At 53.9% G+C, this 22,048-nt stretch overlaps 10 protein-coding genes across 10 annotated transcripts; 5 read left to right on the top strand and 5 right to left on the bottom strand.

The window, feature by feature from the left end:
- Positions 1–42: 42 nt before the first annotated feature.
- Positions 43–1,642, bottom strand: EI97DRAFT_411668 (ribonuclease-like protein p/mrp subunit; the record flags this gene model as incomplete). Its single annotated transcript, XM_033796738.1, has 5 exons — positions 1,125–1,642; positions 846–1,077; positions 730–798; positions 346–669; positions 43–285 (listed from the first exon to the last, which is right to left on the bottom strand). The coding sequence occupies exons 1-5, from the start codon at positions 1,181–1,183 to the stop codon at positions 43–45; spliced, it is 927 nt and encodes a 308-aa protein (XP_033657937.1). The 5' UTR covers positions 1,184–1,642.
- Positions 1,643–1,890: 248 nt separating this feature from the next.
- Positions 1,891–4,104, bottom strand: EI97DRAFT_464363 (uncharacterized protein). Its single transcript, XM_033801415.1, has 8 exons — positions 3,943–4,104; positions 3,734–3,877; positions 3,623–3,670; positions 3,284–3,572; positions 2,712–3,232; positions 2,468–2,639; positions 2,305–2,396; positions 1,891–2,255 (listed from the first exon to the last, which is right to left on the bottom strand). The coding sequence occupies exons 1-8, from the start codon at positions 4,036–4,038 to the stop codon at positions 2,208–2,210; spliced, it is 1,410 nt and encodes a 469-aa protein (XP_033657936.1). The 5' UTR covers positions 4,039–4,104; the 3' UTR covers positions 1,891–2,207.
- A 141-nt stretch (positions 4,105–4,245) lies between these two features.
- EI97DRAFT_464362 (uncharacterized protein) lies at positions 4,246–6,316 on the top strand. Its single transcript, XM_033801414.1, has 2 exons — positions 4,246–4,719; positions 4,985–6,316. The coding sequence occupies exons 1-2, from the start codon at positions 4,613–4,615 to the stop codon at positions 5,850–5,852; spliced, it is 975 nt and encodes a 324-aa protein (XP_033657935.1). The 5' UTR covers positions 4,246–4,612; the 3' UTR covers positions 5,853–6,316.
- Positions 5,967–6,975, bottom strand: EI97DRAFT_391506 (ribosomal protein S7e). The gene is made up of 3 exons (XM_033796242.1): positions 6,777–6,975; positions 6,529–6,611; positions 5,967–6,479 (listed from the first exon to the last, which is right to left on the bottom strand). The coding sequence occupies exons 1-3, from the start codon at positions 6,936–6,938 to the stop codon at positions 6,113–6,115; spliced, it is 612 nt and encodes a 203-aa protein (XP_033657934.1). The 5' UTR covers positions 6,939–6,975; the 3' UTR covers positions 5,967–6,112.
- A 213-nt stretch (positions 6,976–7,188) lies between these two features.
- Positions 7,189–9,428, bottom strand: EI97DRAFT_430132 (cleft lip and palate transmembrane 1). The gene is made up of 2 exons (XM_033797604.1): positions 9,325–9,428; positions 7,189–9,239 (listed from the first exon to the last, which is right to left on the bottom strand). The coding sequence occupies exons 1-2, from the start codon at positions 9,364–9,366 to the stop codon at positions 7,308–7,310; spliced, it is 1,974 nt and encodes a 657-aa protein (XP_033657933.1). The 5' UTR covers positions 9,367–9,428; the 3' UTR covers positions 7,189–7,307.
- Positions 9,429–9,584: 156 nt separating this feature from the next.
- On the top strand, positions 9,585–10,883 carry EI97DRAFT_411651 (uncharacterized protein). Its single transcript, XM_033796737.1, has 2 exons — positions 9,585–9,902; positions 9,975–10,883. The coding sequence occupies exons 1-2, from the start codon at positions 9,853–9,855 to the stop codon at positions 10,645–10,647; spliced, it is 723 nt and encodes a 240-aa protein (XP_033657932.1). The 5' UTR covers positions 9,585–9,852; the 3' UTR covers positions 10,648–10,883.
- Positions 10,884–10,976: 93 nt separating this feature from the next.
- On the bottom strand, positions 10,977–14,029 carry EI97DRAFT_430130 (uncharacterized protein). The gene is made up of 5 exons (XM_033797603.1): positions 13,490–14,029; positions 13,072–13,417; positions 11,899–13,007; positions 11,641–11,845; positions 10,977–11,585 (listed from the first exon to the last, which is right to left on the bottom strand). Exons 1-5 carry the CDS (start codon positions 13,604–13,606, stop codon positions 11,350–11,352), a joined length of 2,013 nt encoding a protein of 670 aa, XP_033657931.1. The 5' UTR covers positions 13,607–14,029; the 3' UTR covers positions 10,977–11,349.
- A 638-nt stretch (positions 14,030–14,667) lies between these two features.
- EI97DRAFT_430129 (citrate synthase mitochondrial precursor) lies at positions 14,668–16,872 on the top strand. The gene is made up of 6 exons (XM_033797602.1): positions 14,668–14,811; positions 14,869–14,933; positions 14,996–15,080; positions 15,133–15,180; positions 15,232–15,848; positions 15,896–16,872. The coding sequence occupies exons 1-6, from the start codon at positions 14,710–14,712 to the stop codon at positions 16,383–16,385; spliced, it is 1,407 nt and encodes a 468-aa protein (XP_033657930.1). The 5' UTR covers positions 14,668–14,709; the 3' UTR covers positions 16,386–16,872.
- A 433-nt stretch (positions 16,873–17,305) lies between these two features.
- On the top strand, positions 17,306–18,594 carry EI97DRAFT_455289 (mitochondrial carrier; the record flags this gene model as incomplete). The annotated part of the gene is made up of 6 exons (XM_033800631.1): positions 17,306–17,396; positions 17,458–17,482; positions 17,544–17,562; positions 17,620–17,716; positions 17,820–18,492; positions 18,540–18,594. 6 exons carry the CDS (start codon positions 17,306–17,308, stop codon positions 18,592–18,594), a joined length of 960 nt encoding a protein of 319 aa, XP_033657929.1.
- Positions 18,595–19,035: 441 nt separating this feature from the next.
- On the top strand, positions 19,036–20,691 carry EI97DRAFT_439415 (uncharacterized protein; the record flags this gene model as incomplete). Its single annotated transcript, XM_033799555.1, has 1 exon — positions 19,036–20,691. One exon carries the CDS (start codon positions 19,036–19,038, stop codon positions 20,689–20,691), a length of 1,656 nt encoding a protein of 551 aa, XP_033657928.1.
- Positions 20,692–22,048: the final 1,357 nt, after the last annotated feature.

Here is a 22,048-nt window from a genome sequence, read left to right as displayed (position 1 = left end):
ACAATTTTTCACCTCGGGTGGAGGGTGGCTCTATCCTATTCATCATTCCTGCACCAACTCCGCGGCTTCATTCCGACGTTTCGAACTCAGCATTTCCGTCGCTTGAACCCATCGCATGGAGATCATCTCTGCAGCCTCCTTTGAATACCGCATTAGTGCCGCTACAACGAGTCGGTAACCCGGCGAGCTCCGGCTCTCAAATTTCACCATGTCACGGTGCCCATACGGAAGTCCTGCCCGTTCCGTGTTATCCAAGATTGGAGCGGCCGAATTCTCTTCTACAATCTACAGCTCGACAGGTTAGCCCAAAAATCTTGCTCGAGATCAAGAGAAACGGTTCCATACATAAGCCAGCGTAGTTCCAAGGTCCGTTTTCTCCTGCTCCCAGAAGAAGTAGATGCGGAAATTCTTCATCAAAGGTGCGAACATGTCTGTGATATTCTGCAATGTCTCCGATCCTTCCAGCAACGCATCGGCAAGCTGGCTATCCGTGTCGACCACTTTGGAGGGCGTCAAGGCATTGACCATTCGACTGCCGGTTGATGCTAGGCGCGCCTTGCTACTCCCGTTGTGGGGTGTGCCTAGGAAAAGTATGCCGTAGGTGGAAACGAAAATCGAGTGGAGATGCTGAACTAGCTTGCTCGTTCTACTTGATGAGTATGCAAGAGCCTGCAAATAGGTCAAATGTGGGAAGGCCAAGTGTGTGGGCTCTTGAGCGTATATCCATACCCGTTTTACTATTATGCCACCGAGTGAATGACATATAAATATAATCGGTCGCTGCGACGCATTTTCGAACTGTTCTTAACTCAATACTTTTCCTATCCAGGGTCCAGAAATCTCACCTCCCGATCCGCAACCAACTCTGCGACGAGGGTCTGCGCATGTTGTAATATCCGATCTGAGGATGTTTTGCCAAACAAGGCAGCGACAGTCGCATGGTATCCGTAAGTCAAGATGCGTGCTTCCTTAAGGTTGTATGGAAGAAGATCCGCATCTTTAAGCCAGCATTTCTTCGTTTTGTCCGTAGTCCATGTCTTGAAAGGGTGTCCGTTGAGCCCGTGAACGGCTACTATGCTTCGAAAAATCAGCTTGGTACAGCATCCACTTGTGAACTCGCTTACTCGACGAGAGGATTCTGACCTCTATATACCTCGATCAGACCAGTAGCCTCGTTCATCATGATATGGAATTGCTGCTCTCAAGAGGATACCTAACGATCTTAAAGCACAGCAGGAAACATAAATCGTGGACTACTCTGCGCCGAAGCTCCCACTTGAAACGCAAACCGGGGCTGAGCCACACCCCCATGCATCAAGAGCACACAGAGACTATTTAAGCAACAGGAGTCATTCTACCCTATCATCCAGCATAAGCGCCCATCACGAGCTTGACGATTTCAAGGCGCTTGCTACTCCGTGTCCCTCGTGTGCTGTTGCGTGCGCTATGTTCCAGTCGACACGGCATTGCTGTTGGTTTCACCTGGTTGCACAACTTACATATCAAATTTGGGGGGCCGGGGCCAGCCAATGATAACTTGTATGGTGCCGCTGCAAGCTTGTGCCGACCACACTGTTGGATTTTACCTGCAAGCAGAGAGTGAAACGCTCTTAGAGACCAAGCCTCGCTCTTGGGAACAGCCTGAAATCGCTCGGACGGCGTGATATCGAGAATTCCCCTGTCTGTTCATGGGAGTGTATGACAAGTAAACAAAAAATGAGATAGCGATATGTGTGAAATGACCGATAAGAGATTGCAGGGGAGCAATCGCCTTGTTGCATATACTACCCTACGGGTAATGGAGATAACACCCCCTATATACACAGAATCAGCCAGTTTAGATATAAGAACCCATGGAGACCCATGGAGACTACCAAGCCAGATCCTTCGCAAACCCTAGTTATACCTACCAAGCCCTAGCCTCTAGAAACATCATAGAACCCTAAAAACATGCCACGATAGCATTCACTTCAACACGGGCCTGTAACAAATATCTAGTAAAAGACATAGATAATTGATATCCAGTAGTTAAGCATATTCTTAGCTGCCATTCTTTCAAACAAACCTACCAAAGAAACATCAAATCACCAACTTTTCGTCCACTCATTCTCACCCGCGGAAAAAATCAAATAGAACAGCAAAGGAGGAGGAAAAGCATGTGCCCTTCTCATCCGTACGTAGCGGCTTGGATAGAAGATGATAAACTCCTACACCATCATCCACTTTCCATCCTCATCCATCTTATAGAACTTTGTCTGTACTACGATCAGCATACGACTCGCTATACACGATACAACGGCTTACTTTATCCATGCCATGAGTATCAACAAAGTTGCATCGGTCCTTGAAGGTACAATAGCCCTGGTCACGTTCCCAAGCGCACTGATGTCCCAAATCTACACACGCGCAATCTGTCAGCCGCAACCCAGACGAAGTAATTGGGGAATAGATCGGAGCGAGGACTTACAGCAAAAGACATTTGTGCAGTAGGGATCGCGACAGGGAATATTCCTTGCCTTGAGCTGCAAAGCAATCGTCTCCCCAGCCGTGAGGGGAGGACCGTGCTGGAAGCGACAGAAGTCTCCGTTGGGGCATTGGTGGTTATTGAGATGCCATTGGTTGCAGAGGTTACTTCCGCCCTGTGCGACAGGTTAGTAGGTCTTTACTTCAACCGTTTGCATATCGACAGTGTAAGACAATGCATGACTGACCTCCTTCATACGTTTGTCAATGGCCTGTGTAGCTTTAGGATCCAAAGCGGGGAGTTTTTCGTCGAGTCGGTGCTTCTCCTTATTAAGATAGATAACCCGCTTCTTAGGCAATTTATATGGCGTGACATCAATGATTCCGTTGATCGGTCCTGATGACTTCGCTACGCTCCTCCAGGTTGACTCCGCGGGCGCCGGAGTGGAGACGGGAGACGGCGCTGCAGCTGGCTTACGGTCCTCTGACAGGGACAATGTCCGCTCCGGCATAGCCTGAGACGGCGGGTTCGCCGGCCGGCCACTTTCAGGTAGTGGCTGCGTTCTGAAGACATCGTCGAAGCGGACCGTGTTAAATGGAAGGTCCAAGAATCCCGGGTAAGGGGACGTAGCGTGCAGGAGGGTTAATTTAGCAGCCTTTTCCTTGTGGTGTTTGTACTGTCCGAGAGTGTTGAGATATCCGGCGTCATGGCAACCTCCGAAGATGATGTGCTTGCAGGTTGGGTTTTCACTAAAAGTGCGGAGCATTTCTGCGAACTCTTCGTCAAATCAAGAATGAGGAATAGTGCGGTTAGGCCTACCATTGATCTTGAAATCCGCACGCTCCTTGCCGTAACCGACATCGATAATACTAAACAAAGGTTGGTTGACATTGAAGTCTTGGGCGAAGAGGCGGAATTCCTGCTGGTTATTCAGGAGCCCGACCTGAGCCAGCTTCTGGCCCATCTTATCCAGGCTGACATAAATGTTGACCATGATCCGCCAATGGCTCGACTTAGGGTAAAGCGAAGAGACGTGGTCTCGAATGGCAGCCTGCAGCTTCGAGGCTGCCTCGGAACCACTTTGAGCCTTCAGAAACGTGTCTTGGAACTGGTTCCTGGTGAGCAGATGTAGCCGTCGAGTGGCAACAGGAGGCTTACATAAACACCATCTCCATCAATTAAGCCTAGCACGAATGCACTATCCTCCTGTGAGGGTGGTTAGTTTTCCAGGTACTCAGGCCAACCGAGCTGTGCAAGCTGAAACCCCACCTGAAGGCTGATCAAACGGTCCCGCGCATCGAGGCTCTTCTCGACTTCCTCCTGGTACTGACGACGCATTCTCCGTTCGTTCTTATGATCGATACTAAGTTCCCGATAGTCCTCCTGAAGCGCCTTATACTTTTTGATAAGATCCTTCCCTGTGTTAGCCTAGAAAAATCACGCAAACCGTGGGTTGGCCAGTCGGCGCCTATGCGTACAACAAAGACCTCATTGAAGCTGCCGAGCTTAGACTCATAATCGTCTGTATCGATCCCATTCGCCATGGTCATATTGCTGGGGGCCTCACAGTACATGCAAGGAAACCTGGTTGCAAGAGGGGGGTAGTGTTTGAGGATGTGACGTTGAGGTCGATGGGGAGACGCGACTTTATAGTGGAGCGACGACTTGGAAGGACTCCAAAGCTATCCCGCGTCCTTAGCGCTGCCGCTAATCCTGATTTGGAAAATCACAGTCGTTAGATATTAGAAACCCAATGTTTACTAACCTAACAGAAAGACAGTCTGGAAACTCAATCAAGTGTTCTGTTCGAGCTGTCCTGAAACAGAAGCAAGATATAACAACGGCCAATCGTCTTCTTTGGACTCTACGCCTCCTCAACGCGACAGTGAAACTGCAGGGTGATCTGGCGCTGCAGGCGCACTTCAGCTGAACCTCACAAACAAGACCATGTTCCACCAGGAAAGCCATTCATCCCGATGGTTTCTTTCTAAACGCCCACATACGCCTCGCCCATTCACTGGTTGGCGCTCCACCCGAGAGCGTACCAACACGAGACAATGACGTTCAAAGAATACATGACATCAACCCTCCAGGATGCGGGGTTCCAACACCTAACATGCCATATCGCGGATACGAGACAACTGATTGATGTCAATCGGTGAATGTCGACGTGCTTGCTTCCGACTAAGGCAACTACAATTGCGTCCAACACTCGGAGGTTTGCCTCTAGTCAAACGCTCAACACGCGAACAGCTGTAAGTTTGTCAATTTTCTCGTCCAATGTCCTTCGAATACGAGAGCTCCCCAACAGCTCAGCGGCAGCTTGCCTACCCGGGCAAGGTATGAAACTGCTGCTACTACTCAATTCCGCGATCTTATAAATCACACGCGTAACCCCTACCTTCCTCGTTGTCCTAATTCCGCTTTATTAACTTCCTTCTTCTCCTCATCCTCACAGTTCCACCATTGCACACCACCGAGGACTCAGAATACACTGCTAACCCCCCAACCTACCCCCAGCCCACCCACCCGAACAACCACCACCATGACGACCAACCCACAACACCACCCCTCCTCCCCACCCCCCAAATACGCCCACACGCGCCGCGAATCCTTCCACCCGGTCCACGAACTCCTCTACTGGCCCGACTTCCCCGGGCGCGGCGAATTCATCCGCCTCGCCTTCGAAGCCAAAGGCATCCCCTACACGGACGTGACCAACACCGAAGTAGGCGGCTACGACAAGCTGCTGGCGCACATTGACCCCAAGGCGACGCACGCGCCCGTCCCGAGCGGTCCCTCGGACCCCATCGCCTTTGCCCCGCCCATCGTGCGCGTCCCCACCGAGAACCTGACCATCAGCCAGACGCCCGCCATCCTCGCCTACCTGGGCGCCCACCACCACTTCGCCGGCGACGGCTCCGAGGCCCAGAAGTACCACGTCCACAGCCTCGCCCTCACCGCCCTCGACCTCAATGATGAGGCCCACGATTCCCACCACCCCATCTCCGTCAACTTCTACTACGAGGAGCAGAAGCAGGAGGCCCTGAGGAGGAGCAAGGATTTCAGGGAGAAGCGTATCCCGAAGTTCTTCTCCTTCTTCGATCGTGTCTTGCAGGGCAACTTTGACAAGGGCAAGGGAAAGTACCTCGTGGGTAACAAGCTGTCGTACGCGGACACGACGCTGTGGCAGGTGCTGGATGGCCTCAAGTATGCGTTTCCCAAGGAGATGGCGGCGAGGGAGAAGGAGTTTGAACTGCTCTTTGGCACCTTCTACAACAGCGTCAAGGAGGAGAAGGGTGTCAAGTTGTATCTGGAGAGCGAGAGGCGACTGCCATATGGCAATGGTGTTTATAGACACTATCCGGAGCTGGATAGGCAAGAGTAGCTGCAGTTGGGCCATTGCATTTGCAGCGGCTGTTTGCGAAGACGAATCAGTGGGACCGGGGAATAGGAGGGGAGAGGGGAGCTCTTTAAACATCACAAAAATGAAATGGAAAAAAATCAATTGGTATCACCGAGCCTCCAACGGGCCCAAACGTCATTTTTAAGCCTGTCAGTTACATGATAACCCCGACATGATGCATGCATGCATGACCCGAAGCCGATTTGAACTCCCGAAACCACGTAATATGAGCAGCCAGCCGTCTAGTAGTCGGAAGCAGAGCTCTGGGGGAACTCAAAGTGGACGCCCTTGCCGGTAAGGCGCTTGTAGACCTCCGAGTAGGTATCGAGCCTGTAGTCAACACCGCCGCGCTCCTTCTCGTCGAGGATGACCTTGAGGACCTTGCTGCCGTCCTCGCGAGTCCTTAGGCGCTTGCCAACAATCTCAACGGGGTAGACGAGGTCGGTGAGGATGGCGTCGTGGACCGCGGTGAGGGTGCGTGAGCGGGGACGCTTCTGGGTCTGGGAGGTGCGCGAGCGGTTGGAGCGCTTGGGGCGGGGAAGGATGCGGCGGGAGGCAACGATCAGGACGTGGCGGTCCGAGAACTTCTTCTCAAGCTCGCGGGTGAGGCTGGTCCAATTAGCACGACAACCCATAGAGGCACTTCCCACCAACATACCGCTGCTGAGACTTGTGCCAGCCCTGAAGGAGAGGGACAGGGACGAAGATGACAATGGCCTTCCTGCCGTGGCCGACCTCGATCTAAGAGTCCTGGTGTCAGCGTTCTGTTCGAAGCTGCCCAGTGCCCACCGCCTCTTCGATATTCCACAGTGTATATTTGTTCAACGGCTTCGATTGCGATTCGAGAGCGTCGAAGAACCCATCGGGAGAGGAGTTTGGATGCCGGAGGTGCTGTGACTATCTTACCTCACGAGCGGAGACGAACTGAAGAGGGCGCAGCGAGCTCTTCATGTCGGGGATGTTGCTCTCGAGATCGTAGAGAGCATTCGCGATGCTCGTCTCGATCTCGGAGGGGTTCTGCCTCGACGGGCTGTTAGGGGCGATCTTGTTAAGCGCGGGCGACGACATGTTGGTTGGCGGCTGCTGCGTCGAGGTTGTCGAGAGGAGGTCGGTCGTGTCGTGGATGCGAAAAGTTCAGGTGTTGGTAGTGATTTTGGCGGATGTGGGAGCGCAAGCGAGACTGCGACGCTAGTCCTAATTCGTCAACCACCGCCAAGCGGGACCAGATAAACGACAAGCTACCCAACGTACTCAGCCAGTCTTATAAAACTGGAAGAGAATTGCACATGGTCATTCACGTGTCCGAGATTGATAGCTTTCGAATTCCAAAAGTATCGCATAATTCATATATATCCGCCATACAGTAACAATCTCTACGATGACCATGCATTCATCTATGCCACTAAATGAAGACACATTCTCCCTTACCCAACCCTTTTACTTCCTCTTACTCGCACCCCCCTTCCTCTGCGACCCCGTCGCCTTCGCCGCCTCCACCTCCTTGACCTTCTCCTGATCTGGAACCTTCAGCCCCTTATCCGCCCCCGCGGGCGCCCTAAGCGGCTTATTCGCCTTCTTCTCCTCCTCCTCTTCCTCATCGCCGCCCTGGCCAAACTCATTCACACGCGAGTAATCCACCTTGTAGATCCAAGTCTGATACAGGTAGATGAAGAAAATGACATCGTCTCTCAGCGTGGCCAGGCGATGCAGCGTGGGCATCTTGATGGTGAAGGCGAACAAATCATCGATGAAGGTGTTGAGGAACTTGTACGTCATGGCGCGGCCGGGCATGTGCGCAACAGACTTGAGACGGTAGTTGATGTAGAGCGAAGGTACCATCATGAGGAAGCCGTAGGCGTAGACGGAGCCGACGAGCGTGGTGATGATAAATGAGTACCAGCTCTTGTGGGTCTCGTACATGAGCGAGTAGACGGCATATGCCAGAAGGAGAGGGATGGCGACCATGTAGAGATATTTGAAGGCAATCTGGTCGTACTCCTCCGTCTTCTTCTCTGTCTCTGAAAGCACGTGCTTGTCCTCGAAGACGATGGCGTACGGAAGGAACGAGCCAGGCGCGGTGGGTCGAAGACGGACGTTGACAGTCTTGGTGACTTTCCAGGCTTCGATGGCGATGCTCATGCCCTGACCAAACAATATCATCCAGGATGTGTTCTCGTTGTTGTCCATCAGATACAGGAAGATGATGGTCTGCATGACCACATTGGACAGAATGGTGCGGACAGACGTGCCAACGTTATCCTTCTTCTTGCGCCAATGGGCCACGTCGTTCTTGAACGCGAGCATCTCAAAGATCATATGCAGGACAGAAACAACCCCCGTAAGAGCCAAGAGGTAAGAGTTGCTGTCAATGAGGATCTCCTTGAACATCTCCATCTCAGAGCCATCGCTACCCGTAGGTGTGGACTGGCCAGCTGCGTGCGCCGCAGCCTGCGCACGCAGGTTCTCCTCCATGGATGCGTACAGGTTGAACTTCCAGTTCGCCAGATTGTTAAGCTTCACATTGAGCGGGAGCGTCTTGACCGTCTCATTCAACTCAATCATATCCTTTCTGAGCTGCCAGAACGTATTCGGGAACAGGACGGGATAATACCATCCATTCTGACCCGTCGCATCCCTGGCACCAGTCTGCTCAAGCTGGAAGAAACTCCTCGGTCCAGGGTGCATAGACGGATAATTGACCACGCCGGTATCCGGAATCATGGAAAGCGTGAAGTTGGGATGGTAGTACGAAGCAATGACCTTGGGCGCATTCTTCTCCTCTTCGGTCTCTACATCCCGCTCCGGCATATCCGACAGCAGGTTCCTCGTCTTTGCAATCTTCTTTTTGGGCATGAATCGCGTCAGGGGTCGAACTACACGATACGCCTGGGAAGGGTTATAACCCGGGGCCGTGGGATCCAACACACTGCCGCTCTGGCCGACGTAAAAATGCGCGAACAGTGTAGCGTTGCGTTGAACCGCACTCGGCACCTTGAACTCGGTCTCAACAATCCGATTCTCCTTGTATTCCCCGAACCTGAAGTTCTTCTCCTCAATCAACAGCGACTCCTTTGGCATCGATTTAAGGGCAGGCATGATGAGCGACGGCGAGATGTACATGGAGATATCCACCTCGGTTCCTACAGGCCACATGGGCGCAATCATCTGCGGTATCGGATTCCACGCGGCATCTGCATTGAGCTGATGCGGGCGGTCGGCGTAGGCGGGGATGTTGACTTTGCCCGGCGTGCCAGCGACGGCGGAGCCTCCTTTTGCGGATTGAACATTCTGCGCTGCGGGGAAGAGTTGCTTCGAGGCAAATTGGATGAGGAAGAATATGCCGACGCTTTGAACGAGGGTCCGGACAATCTGCGAGACACGGCGTTAGTTTTGGTGAAGTTCGCGGTGACCATATGTGGAGCCCCTATGAGGGGAAGGAGACATGTTCACTCACGCTCTTTCCGCCCTGGTCCTCTTCCTGTCGTGCCTCCGGCATCTTGACAAGTCGGATAGGCTGCTAGAGAATGAAAACTCGCGATGGGCCGCAAGTGGTTGTTGTCAGGCTCCTTCAGCAATTGCACTTGCGATATTTGGCCCAGCATCTCCTTCAGGATTAGCGTCAATGCGCCACCCGTGGACGCCACACCACCACGAGGGGCATCAACCAGACATCCATGTCCTTGGGTCCGTGCATCATCGTCCTTTGGATGTTCACTCCGGCCAAGATACGTACGTGGACCAGCCCTACCTAGTAAACTTCTTTGTAGAGCCAATCAGTGAATCCACGTTGACGTGTCGGACTGGTTATACATCTAACAACGACGAGCGCCTTTTCTTCCTCGCAATTCCTCAATTTTCATTCTTTAGCCTTCACTCTTCTGGGCTTCAGTTGTTCTCAAACTTCTCTCTCCGCCCACCTTCAACAATTACTCCGTACATAACTCTACTTTCCTTGAGCATACTCTGTAACAAACCCCCCACCATGACGACCGACAACGAAACAAAATCCCAACAACCCGTCGTCTGCGTTTTGTACGTGCCCTACCTCCTCTCCCACTCTTCCTCTCCTCTGCTCTAAACCGCACCTACTAACCCCACCCCCAGCTGCGGCGCCTCCTCCGGCACCTCACCGATCCACCTCGAAGCCGCCCGCTCCCTCGCCCACGCCCTGCATGCCCTAAACGCGCGCCTCGTCTACGGCGGCGGCACCGTCGGCCTCATGGGCGAAGTCGCCCGCACCCTCGTCTCGCTCTCCGGCCCCTCCTCCGTCCACGGCATCATCCCCTCTCCCCTTGTAAAATACGAGCAATCGCACGACCCATGCGACGACCGGGGCCACCGCATCGACGAAGCCGTCTTCGGCCGCACCACCGTCGTCAAGGATATGCATACGCGGAAGCAGATGATGGCGCGCGAGGTCATTGCTGGGGGCCCCGGGAGCGGGTTCGTCGCGCTGAGTGGGGGGTATGGGACTATGGAGGAGTTGATGGAGGTGACGACGTGGAATCAGTTGGGGATCCATGATCGCCCTGTTGTGATATATAATGTCGAGGGGTATTGGAATGGGTTGATTGAGTGGATAAGGAATGCGGTCAAGAGTGGGTTCTTGAGGGAGAGTAATGCGGGGATTGTGGTCGAGGCGAAGACGGCCGAGGAGGTAGTGGCTGCGTTGAAGGGGTATAGGATTGTCGAGGGTAGGTTTAACTTGACGTGGGAAGGGGTCGGGTTGGAGCCGGAGGATGAGGTCGAGCAGGAGAGCGTGCAGTGTAAGGAGTGAGGGGCAATACCGGAAGATGTGGCCTTTAAGGCGATTGCATATGCATGGATTTAAGATGGGCGCATTTTCTGATTTATGCATGGAGCTGGTGGTGAAGACGTACATCATCTCGCCGGCTTTGAGACATTTGAATGGCAATGAGCGTTTTCATGAGAAGCATAAGGATAAGGGGATAGATCAGGATGAAACATATACCGAGAATAGAGAAACTTTAATAGAAAATTATATCTGCCTGCACACAGTGTTAAGTAAATCCGTTACTGTCTGGTAGACGGAATGGGCTTCACGAAATCCATGGGAGCAGTTGAACCAAAGATGGAAAGAAAAATCCCGAATTATTATAGCACATGGCCTAAAGACCATGGAAGAGTACTACTGTCTGGGTGATCGACCCCACACATGCTACTGTACATGAGAGCCAATGTCGTTCATGCCACCAGAACCTGGTGTGATATCCAGGGATGCCCTCCACGGGTATGAAAGGAACCAAACGCCTTGCAATGCAGGAGTCATCAGAAAACCGCCCGCAAGCTCCCCTGAAACGATGAAGTACTGGTAGAAGACAGGTACAAGGAAGTGGACACCTGCACTTTTCCTCCCGATGGCAAAAGCCACTGTGAGTCAGAAACACTGGCTGATTGAAGGCAGTGGAATGGGTATGGTCGTCATCATGCACGCTACGAAGAAGCAAGCAAGCATGGGCTACATCTGGAAACCCGGAAGCTGGAAGCCGAAGCCGGGGACAGCGGGAGGAACAGCAACGGAAGGCTCGGGTCTAGGAGAGATGTGGCGAGCTTCATGACCACCACCTCCAGCACCTTGGGCCTGCTGTGGTTGTTTGCGGAACCGACCGTGGTCGAAACCCGTCCCGCCGCCACGAGCACCGTGACCGTGGCCGCCACGTCGCTCTGGCTCCGGAGGAACGCGTCGGCTGATAGCTACAAACCTGTTAGAATCGAAGGGCCCGAATACCCGAATATCTGCAAGACTTACCCTTAGAGGAGACACCAGCTCCAATCTCGATGTCAGGCTCCTCAATCACCATGCCGCCCTCTAGAGGACGACCGCCAGTGCCCCCATACTCGGCAGTCACGACCCACTTGAGGTCAGCTTCAGTCAGACGGGAGATGGGTATAACGCTGATGCCAGTGGTGTAGTCGCTGCAGTCTCGCGGACCGAAGCCTACGCCCCAACGCGTCTACAGCGAGTCAGTATGTGTGTTTGTGTGTGTGGTATTTTTGTACTCCCTACCTGCCGGGCTTTTGACAACGTAGCTGGATCCTGGACCTTATCCATGCCCTCTTTGGCGGCGACGGCATCGCGTCGAGTAACCATTTTTACAAAAGCATGTCGCTTGTTCAAGTTGACAATACAAGTCTGAACCTTTCCAAAACGACTGAAGATATTGCGGATCTCCGCCTCTGTGCCACCAGCACCGCCTACGAACAGAGTCCGACTAAGGACTCGGATGTGGTCACGCGGCAAGGTGTTGTCCCATTCAAGGAAGCGTTGCTGACCATTACGGGGTGGGCTGGGCTGTCGACGCTGCCCAGGTGGTGTGCGTTGGCGATACTCATCGCGGCCCCGTCCTTTGTTCTTGCCCCTCCCACGCCCACGTTCACGTCCATTACCGTTCTGGCCGTTCTCATCGTTACGTGCATTGGGATCATACACTCCATATGTGGGGCTATCGCGACGATGAGGTGGTGACCTACGATCAGGAGATTGACCACGGCGACTGAAATCAGGCGACCGACTACGGTCCCTGAATCTACTATCGTTCTGTGCATATCGATCTAGCTGAGGACCGCTCTGCGGGACAGCAGGTGGATTTGCTGCGACTGGAGGCTGTGGAGGAGGCGGGAAGAGAGGGGCTGCGCCCGGCTGCTGTGCCCGTGCAAGAGCAGCAAGGACATCCATAACCTTGTCAGGAGGGATCAGGCCAGTTGCAATGGCGCCCAAGAGCTGCTGCATCATATCATTACCGCCAGCCGGCGCAGGAGGGAACGTCTGTCCGGTCGCCGGGACGGGTGGAGGGGGGATGAATCCAGGGAGAGGCGCTGCTACATTTTGAGGGAATTGCATTGGTGGTGGAGCGGGCACTTGTGGCACCGCTGGCACGACTGGCATTGTTGGCATTGTTGGCACTGCTGGCATTGCTGGTGCTGCTGGGGGAGGGTTAGTGTTGGGAATCTGACCCATCTTTGCAAGAGCAGCAAGAAGCGCGCCGGGATCCGCAGCAGCTGGCGCAGGAGCAGGAGCAGGAGCAGGAGGGGCTGCAGCCTGTGGGTTAGCTTGATTTCTGGGTCCAAAGGGGTTGAGTAGGCCCTTGGGAGGGCTACCGGGAGGCGTATAGGTTTCTAGCCGGAGCATCAGTACACATGCGCATAGCAAGGGAGGAATAGTCGAAAGGGATAGCCTTACTGTTCTGCGAAGCGCTCAACTGCTGCTTGAAGTCGGCAAGCATGTTGAGAGGAAACGTCTGCCCGCGTTCCCAGATGTCCAACAGTTTCGAGATCTTCTCTTTCTGGTTGTCTGGTGCAGTCTGTATAAGATCCGACATCAGTGTAGGAAGCACGTCTGTCACCTTCTGTACACCTGAAGCGAAAGTGCCCGGTGCGGCATTCTTGATGATGGCCTGTCCCGCTGCCTTTGCCTTCTCTACCCATTGTCGAGTGACAGAATCTAGAACGTATACTACGCCTAACTTGTGTGTGACGGGGCTGTTGTGATATTGCTGGACGATCTTCTGGACGATTGTGGAGTCGGACTATGGACATGAGGACGATTAGTGGTTGCGCAAAGCGATGAATGATCGTGTGCATTCTTCCTGGCAGCATACCTGAACATTCTCTACACATTTCGCAGTGATGGCATCAATCTTGCTTTTGGTAACTCCGGGAGGCTTGAGCGCTTGCAGAGACTGCAGCAATGTGCCCAGTTCTTCCATGGCGGCCATGGTACGGTCAAATTTACTGAAGGTCAGTGTCCTTGGGTGCGGACCTATCTTCTCGGATTCCGTTTAGATGAGGAGGGATAACGCGCTGAGATGGGAAGACTGGTGAGAGTAAGAGCACGCAGCAGAGACTGATCTACCAGGTTAAGCGCAGAAGCCAAAGGAGGTAGGAGAAAGGGTTGCGAGGCCGGCGCGGTTGGAATTGTGGTGTAGTGTCGAAGTTCTTGCGCCTTCGGATGCTTTTAAAAGACCTACAGGCGCGACCCAGGATGGGAAAAGCAGGTCGCCCTTCCAAGTGTTACGGTGTATCAGAGCAGTAGGCGGTGGAAAGTAAGTACTGGCGCTGAGAGTCTACGACGTTGTTCCTGGGATAGATCGCCCTAGTTGGACGGGAGAGAAAGGGAGCGGAAACCAGCAGGAGATGTGGTTGAGGGTGAACGACTTCCCTCGGGCGTCGCAGAAAAAGCTTGGCCCTCGGGTGCTTACTAAGCTACAGTTCACAAGTCACGTGCAGGCCGTGCCCAACACAGTGAAGCGATTATTGCGGTATTTGTTGGTTTTGTCAACGAGTGAGAGTGAGTTTCATTATTGCGTGTGCACAGCTACTTTTGTAGATAATAACAGTTGAAAATGTCGACATGGGCAAAATCGGGCATCCACATAGCTACTACCTAGGTAACTCGGAGGCTCCGTTGAAGCTGCGCAAACGCGCCGGACAAAATAAACACAGGATAATAAACACAACAACTCTCTGCCAGCTGAACAAAGACACAGCGTCAACCTTTTTTTTTCCTCGCGGGAGTGGCTCAGTCTTATCACCAACCTATCCGACAACAGCCGACAAAAGGAACATGGCGCTCCTGTGGAAGAGCCTCACTTTATTATTGGGCCGTGGCTTCCTCCGAGGGCTCAGAATGACGTTGGTCCATGCTCCGCACTCAGCTCGGTGATGTGTGGTCCTGGCAGGAGCTCCAGCGCGGACATTTTTTTCCCTCACCCACCCGACCCGACTTCTCCTCTTCTCTCTCCGCACACCCGCCTCATCCCCCCACCACTCTCCCCCTCCTCCATCAATTCCCAGCTGCTGCTTCATCACAATCAGCACAATGGCCTCTTCTCTCAGATTAGGAGCCAGCATCCTGCGCACCGCTCCCCTGCGCACCGCCGCCTACAAGGGCTTCCGTTGCTACTCTGCCGGCAAGACCACGGTGCGCCATACGTCTTCCCGGGGCCGAGGTGACGACGGCTAACAGCATCAATTGCAGTCATTGAAGGAGACCTTCGCCGCTAAGATTCCCGGCGAGATCGAGAAGATCAAGAAGCTGCGAAAGTACGCCTGCTGTCCCCCTCGCACTCCGTCGTCCTCGCAGCATCATTGACCTAGCACCACAGGGAGTACGGCAGCGAGGTCGTTCAAGAGGTCACTCTCGACCAGATCTATGGCGGTGCTCGTGGCATCAAGTCGCTCGTGTGGGAGGTTGGTTGCTGCATTTCAACGCATACGCACTTGATAGCTGACCGTCTCGTAGGGCTCCGTCCTCGACTCCGAGGAGGGTATCCGCTTTCGCGGCAAGACGGTATGCACATGGGAACATCTGCCATGAGGACAGCACACTGACAGTGTCTAGATCCCCGAGTGCCAGCAGGTTCTCCCCAAGGCTCCCGGTGGCGAGGAGCCCCTCCCTGAAGGTCTCTTCTGGCTCCTCTTGACGGGCGAGGTCCCCACGGAGCAGCAGGTCCGTGACCTCTCCGCCGAGTGGGCTGCCCGCTCCGACGTGCCCAAGTTCGTCGAGGAGTTGATCGACCGCTGCCCCAGCGACCTGCACCCCATGGCTCAGTTCTCCATTGCCGTCACTGCTCTGGAGCGCGAGTCCAACTTCGCAAAGGCCTATGCTAAGGGAATGCCCAAGTCCCAGTACTGGGAGCACACGTTTGAGGACTCCATGGACCTCATTGCTAAGCTGCCCACCATCGCCGCTAAGATCTACCGCAACGTCTACAAGGATGGCAAGGTCGCTCCCGTTGAGAAGGACAAGGACTACGGCTACAACCTGGCCAACCAGCTCGGCTTCGCTGATAACAAGGACTTTGTCGAGCTGATGCGCTTGTATCTCACCATCCACTCCGACCACGAGGGTGGCAACGTCAGCGCCCACACCACCCACCTGGTCGGCAGCGCTCTCAGCTCCCCCTACCTCTCGTTGGCTGCCGGCCTCAACGGTCTTGCTGGTCCTCTTCACGGATTGTAAGTCGACCGCAACGCGGAAGCACAGGATTGCTAACTAGTTGCAGGGCCAACCAGGAGGTGCTCATCTGGCTCCAGAAGATGAAGAAGGCCATTGGCAACGACCTCAGCGACGAGGCCATCAGGGACTACCTGTGGTCGACGCTCAAGGCCGGCCAGGTCGTTCCCGGATACGGCCACGCCGTGCTCCGCAAGACGGACCCCCGCTATGTCTCCCAGCGCGAGTTTGCTCAGAAGCACCTGCCCGACGACCCCATGTTCAAGCTGGTTAGCCAGGTCTACAAGATTGCGCCCGGCGTCCTCACGGAGCACGGCAAGACCAAGAACCCGTACCCCAACGTCGATGCGCACTCGGGTGTCCTGCTGCAGTACTATGGCCTCACGGAGCAGAACTACTACACGGTCCTGTTCGGCGTGTCGCGCGCTCTCGGAGTCCTTCCGCAGCTCATCATAGACCGTGCGGTGGGCGCGCCGATCGAGCGACCCAAGTCGTTCAGCACGGAGATGTACGCGAAGCTTGTCAATGCTACTTTGTAAGGGAGTGCAAGAGCGGAGGAGCAGATGGATAGAGCAGCGGAAAAGCGTTTGGGAAGCAAGCAAGATTTTTGTAATGTACGAATTCAACTAGGGATGTAAGATTGGGCCGTTTGGGTGTTTAGCATGGTTTCGAATTGGGCTTTGCAGCCGGTGTATGACTAGCAATCCAATACTGTCTTGTTGACGACTCCCTTGGGCCATGTCAGTTCGGAGGGTTTGGTACGCAGGGTCGGAATTCGGAGAGATGGAGTAATACTCCGGGCCCTGATAAGCCGGATCATTGATGGTGGTACAGGTTCATCACGTGCAATTCACCGACTGCCCATATGGATCCCGTTGGGGAGCCGTGGCGCGTCCAAAGGGTTGAGGAAGGAGTTCATGAAGGACGAGGCAGCGGGAGGCCGTGCCTCGGTAGAGCCGTTGAACTGTGAACAGCCCACCTGCACAACCTTGGCCAGCTATCTACTATAGTAACCTTGTCTCTCAGACCTCTTCAGCCGCTTCCTCTCCCCATCACTATTATTGTGAGTTTTGCTTCTTCAGCTTCTATTCTTGCTCGTGCCTCTCTCCCTCTCCCTCTCTACTCAGCTCGTTGAGAGGCCATCGGATTCCAGACTGGCAGCCGCTCGGGCCAAGCACCCCTCGCAAACAATCCCCAACAAGGTGAATTGCCCAAGTCCGCCTAGCGCACCTCTTTCGCTCCAGCTTCCCCCCTCCCCCCGGTCCCGAGCGATACCGGATTCTCCCAATCTCTGCCCAGAGCTTCAGCCACCCCGGGAACTTTTGTTTAAGAGCTGGTGGTGCTCCTCCCTCCGCGCCGCTCCCTCTCCCTTCTTCCTATTCAAACAAGCACTCTCTTTGCGAAAGACGCACCCTCTTCCCTTGGTCAGGGCCCCTTATCCGTGACAATTGATCCCCAGATGTCCACCCCTACTACCACCATTGCCGGAATCCCCCAGGATGCTCCTCCCAAGCTGGAGAAGAAGCCCGTCAAGTTCAGCAATCTGCTGCGTGAGTCTGCCTGAAGTGGAATCGTTGCTGAATCGCAAGCTGACCAAGGGGACTCGTACAGTCGGAGCCGGCTTGAATCTGTTTGAGTATGTACCCTTCCCGAGTCTTGGAAGCGCGGGGACAATGCGCTGACATGTGCTTCAACAGGGTGACGACTCTGGGCCAGGTATACCTCAACCTTGCGGGCAGGACCGATTATACACACAATGCTGACAATACATAGCCATTGGAGGTGACCAAGACCACCATGGCTGCCAACCGGGCCGACGGCTTCGCGGGCGCCATTGCAAGAATTTGGAGCCGTGGTGGAATCCTCGGATGTGAGTACTTCTCTTCTTCACCTTGACAGTGGGGACAAGGCCATTGTACCGCTTCAATCCCGTCAACCGTCATCTTGAGAAGGGAGAGCTAACAAGTCAACAGTCTACCAGGGCCTCATCCCTTGGGCCTGGATCGAAGCCTCGACCAAGGGCGCCGTCCTCCTCTTCGTTGCCTCCGAAGCCGAGTACTATGCCAAGACCTTCGGTGCAAACGACTTCGTTGCTGGTATCTCGGGCGGTATGACAGGCGGTCTCGCCCAGGCGTACGCTACCATGGGCTTCTGCACCTGCATGAAGACGGTCGAGATCACAAAGCACAAGGTGGCTGCCGCCGGTATGAAGCCCCCGGGCACCATGGAGACCTTCATGGAGATCTGGCGCAAGGAGGGCATCCGAGGCATCAACCGCGGTGTCAACGCCGTCGCCGTGCGCCAGGTCACCAACTGGGGCTCTCGTTTCGGTCTCTCCCGTATAGCCGAGACCGGAATCCGCAAGGCCACTGGCAAGGAGCACGGCGAGAAACTGGGCGTCATGGAGAAGATCCTCGCCTCCACCATCGGTGGTGGCTTGTCTGCGTGGAATCAGCCCATTGAGGTGATCCGCGTCGAGATGCAGAGCAAGAAGGAGGACCCCAATCGTCCCAAGAACTTGACCGTCGGAAAGACGTTCAAGTACATCTACCAGAACAACGGCATCAAGGGTTTGTACCGTGGCGTCACTCCTAGAATCGGGCTCGGCGTTTGGCAGACAGTGTGCATGGTTGCTTTGGGTGATGTGTATGTTCAACCTCCGGTGATTTCTGATGTCGACTAACTGTTTGCAGCGCAAAGGAAGCCGTCGAGAAGTTGACGGGCGAGAAGGTCACGGCTAAGCATTAACCGGCGTTGTTTATTTTGGAATAGACGGGTCTGGTCATTCTTCATTGATTTTCCCTACCGGTAGCTACCCTATAGCGGCTCAGGAGTATTATTATAATGATTTTGCACGAGGAATCAGCGCTTTGTCTATTCTGCACTCTCTATTTTTGCGAAGTTTTCCTTTTGTCATTCAGCGTCAAATCTCTGACATATATTCAGCGTTGCTCCGGCATGTCGCCATAGGAGAGGGCACAGACAACAGGGACAACACACTCAACAGTACTTTATTACCCAGAGCGTCGTTTGACGGAACCTCACGTTGGGCTTGGGTAAAAAGCAGTCTCAACCAGTTGGGCCTCTCTGTCTCAGCCGAACGCGTCGCTCTTTCACTGCCAGGTGGTGACGCAGAAATCCCTTCGGTCTTTCACCGTCGCTACACCGCACCATGGCAACCAAGACGCCATGGCCGTCCGCAGAATCTCTCATTTAGCTCTCATCTACATTCTTTCGTTGCAGATTATCTTCTTGACCACAACTTTCTGTTCGCAACCCAACCCGGTTTTGCAGTCATTGATATTGCTTGCTATTCGAACCTGGTGTACAGCTGCTATCATGGGCCAGCTTCGGGATCCACGAAGCTTTGTGCATGTGCCGGAGCATCACGCAGCAGAACAACACAATCTTTATGAGCAGAGTCTGGGAATGGGCAAAGGGCGGTTTGGGAATCCGTCCGCAGCGGCGTCATCATCTCCCCCAGCTGAACCTCAGAACTACGAATCATGCAGGGCACACGACTGGGTTACCAACGGGTACCATTTGAACACGGCCGCCTCGCCATTTTCTCGATTTCCAGCGCCTGGGCCTCCATATCAACAACAACCACCGTCACGCAAGCCACTCAATGTCGCTACCAACGGCCTCAAAACCACTTCATATCTGCCCCATCAGGCACAACGACCTACTCTGCCCGTCGGTGATGACATCGTATCAGGTCCCTCGTTTCCCCTATTTTCTCGCCTCCCTCGCCACATACGCACTCGGATCTTCACGCTCGCCTGCCCGCCTCCAAGGACGCGCTTCATCGAACTGTATGACTATGATTCTGATACCAATACTACGAAGGTTAGGTATTATCCCAGACTGCCGGGCTTGTTTCATGCGTGTAGGGAGGCGAGGCGCGTGTGCTTGGGGGTGTGGGGAGGGGAGGTGGTGAGGTTCCTGCCTGCTGATGGGGAATCCGACTGGGAGGATTGGGGTTACGAGATGGGCATGGGGGACGAGCCTATAGAGGAGAGGGCGAACGGGGAGGTGGCGGAGGAAGCCGATGAGGACACGAAGAGGCTTGTTGAGCAAGACGAAGAGAGATATGGGGAGGGCGGTAACAGTGGAAGAGAAGCGGAAGAAAAGTATGAAGAAGCAGAAACGCGCTGGTATCCAGGCTTCTACGCCAATCTCGCCCTCGACATCATCTGGCTATCCAGCCGTTTCGGCCCACGCCTAAATCACGCCTACCCACTCCTCATACGCCCTCGCCCCCTCCGCATCGCCCCGTCTCCGTCATCCTCGTTATCGGCATCATCCAGCAACAACCGTCAAAACCACGCCGGTATCACTTACCCCACTCCCATCCCCCAAACCGACCACACCTACTCCCCCACAAGCGAAACCCACCGCCTCAACACTCTAAACACCCTCATCCCCATCCACATCCTCGGCCGCATCACGCGCCTCGCCGTCTCCGTCTCCGCCCTCGACACCTTCAGGCAGCATTCCACGTTCGCGCACGGCTTCCGCTGGCTCCACGCCTGCCACACCATTTATCTGCTCGTCCTCGACGACGGCTTCTCGAACCGCGCGGTCCGGCGCGCTCTCGCGGCAGGAAAACCGCCTGTCGGGGCTGTGGCGAGGCGCGTGAGTGGGTTGTTGAGGACGCAGGAGCGCTTTTGGCGCGAGTGGGAGTGGAAAAGGGATAGGGAGTTGCAGGCCGAGGTTGTGGAGATGGGGAATGAGCAGTGGGGGCAGGAGTGGGCCGAGTGGGTATGCGAGAGGGAGGAGAGGGAGAGGGTGAGGAGAGACAGGAGGGTGGTGGAGGTGGGTGAACTGCGGTTGGACTATTAGGGGTAGGATTGGGGTCTTTGAATAAGAAAGAGCAGGTGAGTCTGGTTTGGGGACGATGACGGGTTGGATGGAATGTAACAGGTGTGATGAGGTGCTCGACCATGTCGATTCTACACCGTGGACCAATTCAACCTGGATAGCCAAACTACTGTATCCATCTATTTATCCATCTATATGTAAAACCCCATATACGAGTACCCAGGCGGTGTTATACCGCCTCCTTTCACACCCGACAAAGCAAGTCCCAGTACTACTGTTCCAAGTTATATTACCTATCTCAACCATTTCAATTAGTCACAGTCTAATTCGGCCACTAGAGCACGGCGTTTCAAGGCTCTTATACCTGTACGAAGGCATCTGTCAAGCTAATGACGCGTTTGGTATAACCCTGCGACCTGAGTGTTTGTTGTTCGGTTGGACGTGAAAAGAGACAGTGGACGTTAAATTGACACGTGAACTACGCGCCAAATGGTCAACCTATCTGTAACGCAGAACAAGACTCTCTCTTTATGCGCAACAGTTGAGCTGCAGCTGCAGAAGCCGGACATGCTAGCAGACAGGGAAACTATCGGTCTAGAAGAAAACGGAGAAACGGGTTCCATTCAAGTTCCTATTCTTATCCGTTTCCCTTCCAGTGTGTGTACGTAGTGATGTATTACTTAGAAGCTACACACATAGATAAAAGTCTACATTACCTTGCGCAGGTTAGGTACCCTTGTGTAGGTTAGGTACCCTACTGCAGCGCTGCACCTTCTTACATCCGACTACACATACATGTTGATGACATTCCCGCTGCACTTCTGCTACAGATTCTATTGCCTACTTCTGCTTTCCACGTCCGTCTAACCAACCAACCCCTTTCCCCCTTTAACCAACATTTCCTCTGTAGGTATCATTCCCAACCCCACCAGTGGTTGACAGAATTTGTGCGCGCTGACATAAGCTACACCTCACTCAGAGAGCGCGCACGAATTCTGTCAACCACTGGTGACCCGGCGCAAGGTAATTAGCTAACTACTAGCATTACTATGCGTAGAGTTTTTGTTTCAAAACGTACTCTCTCTAGATAGAGGCAGAATAAAGCTAACGGCAAGGTCTCTTATATCTGCTCCTCCTCCTCGCTGTTCAATTCAGTGTAGAAAAGAGCAGTACGGAGGAAGCGCAGGATGGTGTTTAGTTAGATGTGAAAAGGAGCTACCGTAGCATGTGCAGGACAATGCCTATCGATTTCCTCTAGGGCTACCTTCTATGTCGACGCCTGACCCTCCAACACCTAAAAACCTAAGAATATCCAAAGGAAAAGAAAAAAAAAAAAAAAAAAAAAAAAAAAAAAAAAAAAAAAAGGGAATGGGCCTAG

This window comes from Westerdykella ornata (assembly GCF_010094085.1).
Source record: "Westerdykella ornata strain CBS 379.55 unplaced genomic scaffold EI97scaffold_2, whole genome shotgun sequence".
NCBI classification, from domain to species: Eukaryota; Fungi; Ascomycota; class Dothideomycetes; order Pleosporales; family Sporormiaceae; genus Westerdykella; species Westerdykella ornata.
The sequence above is the reverse complement of the archived record's forward strand: the minus strand, read 5'-3'. Positions and strand labels throughout refer to the sequence as shown.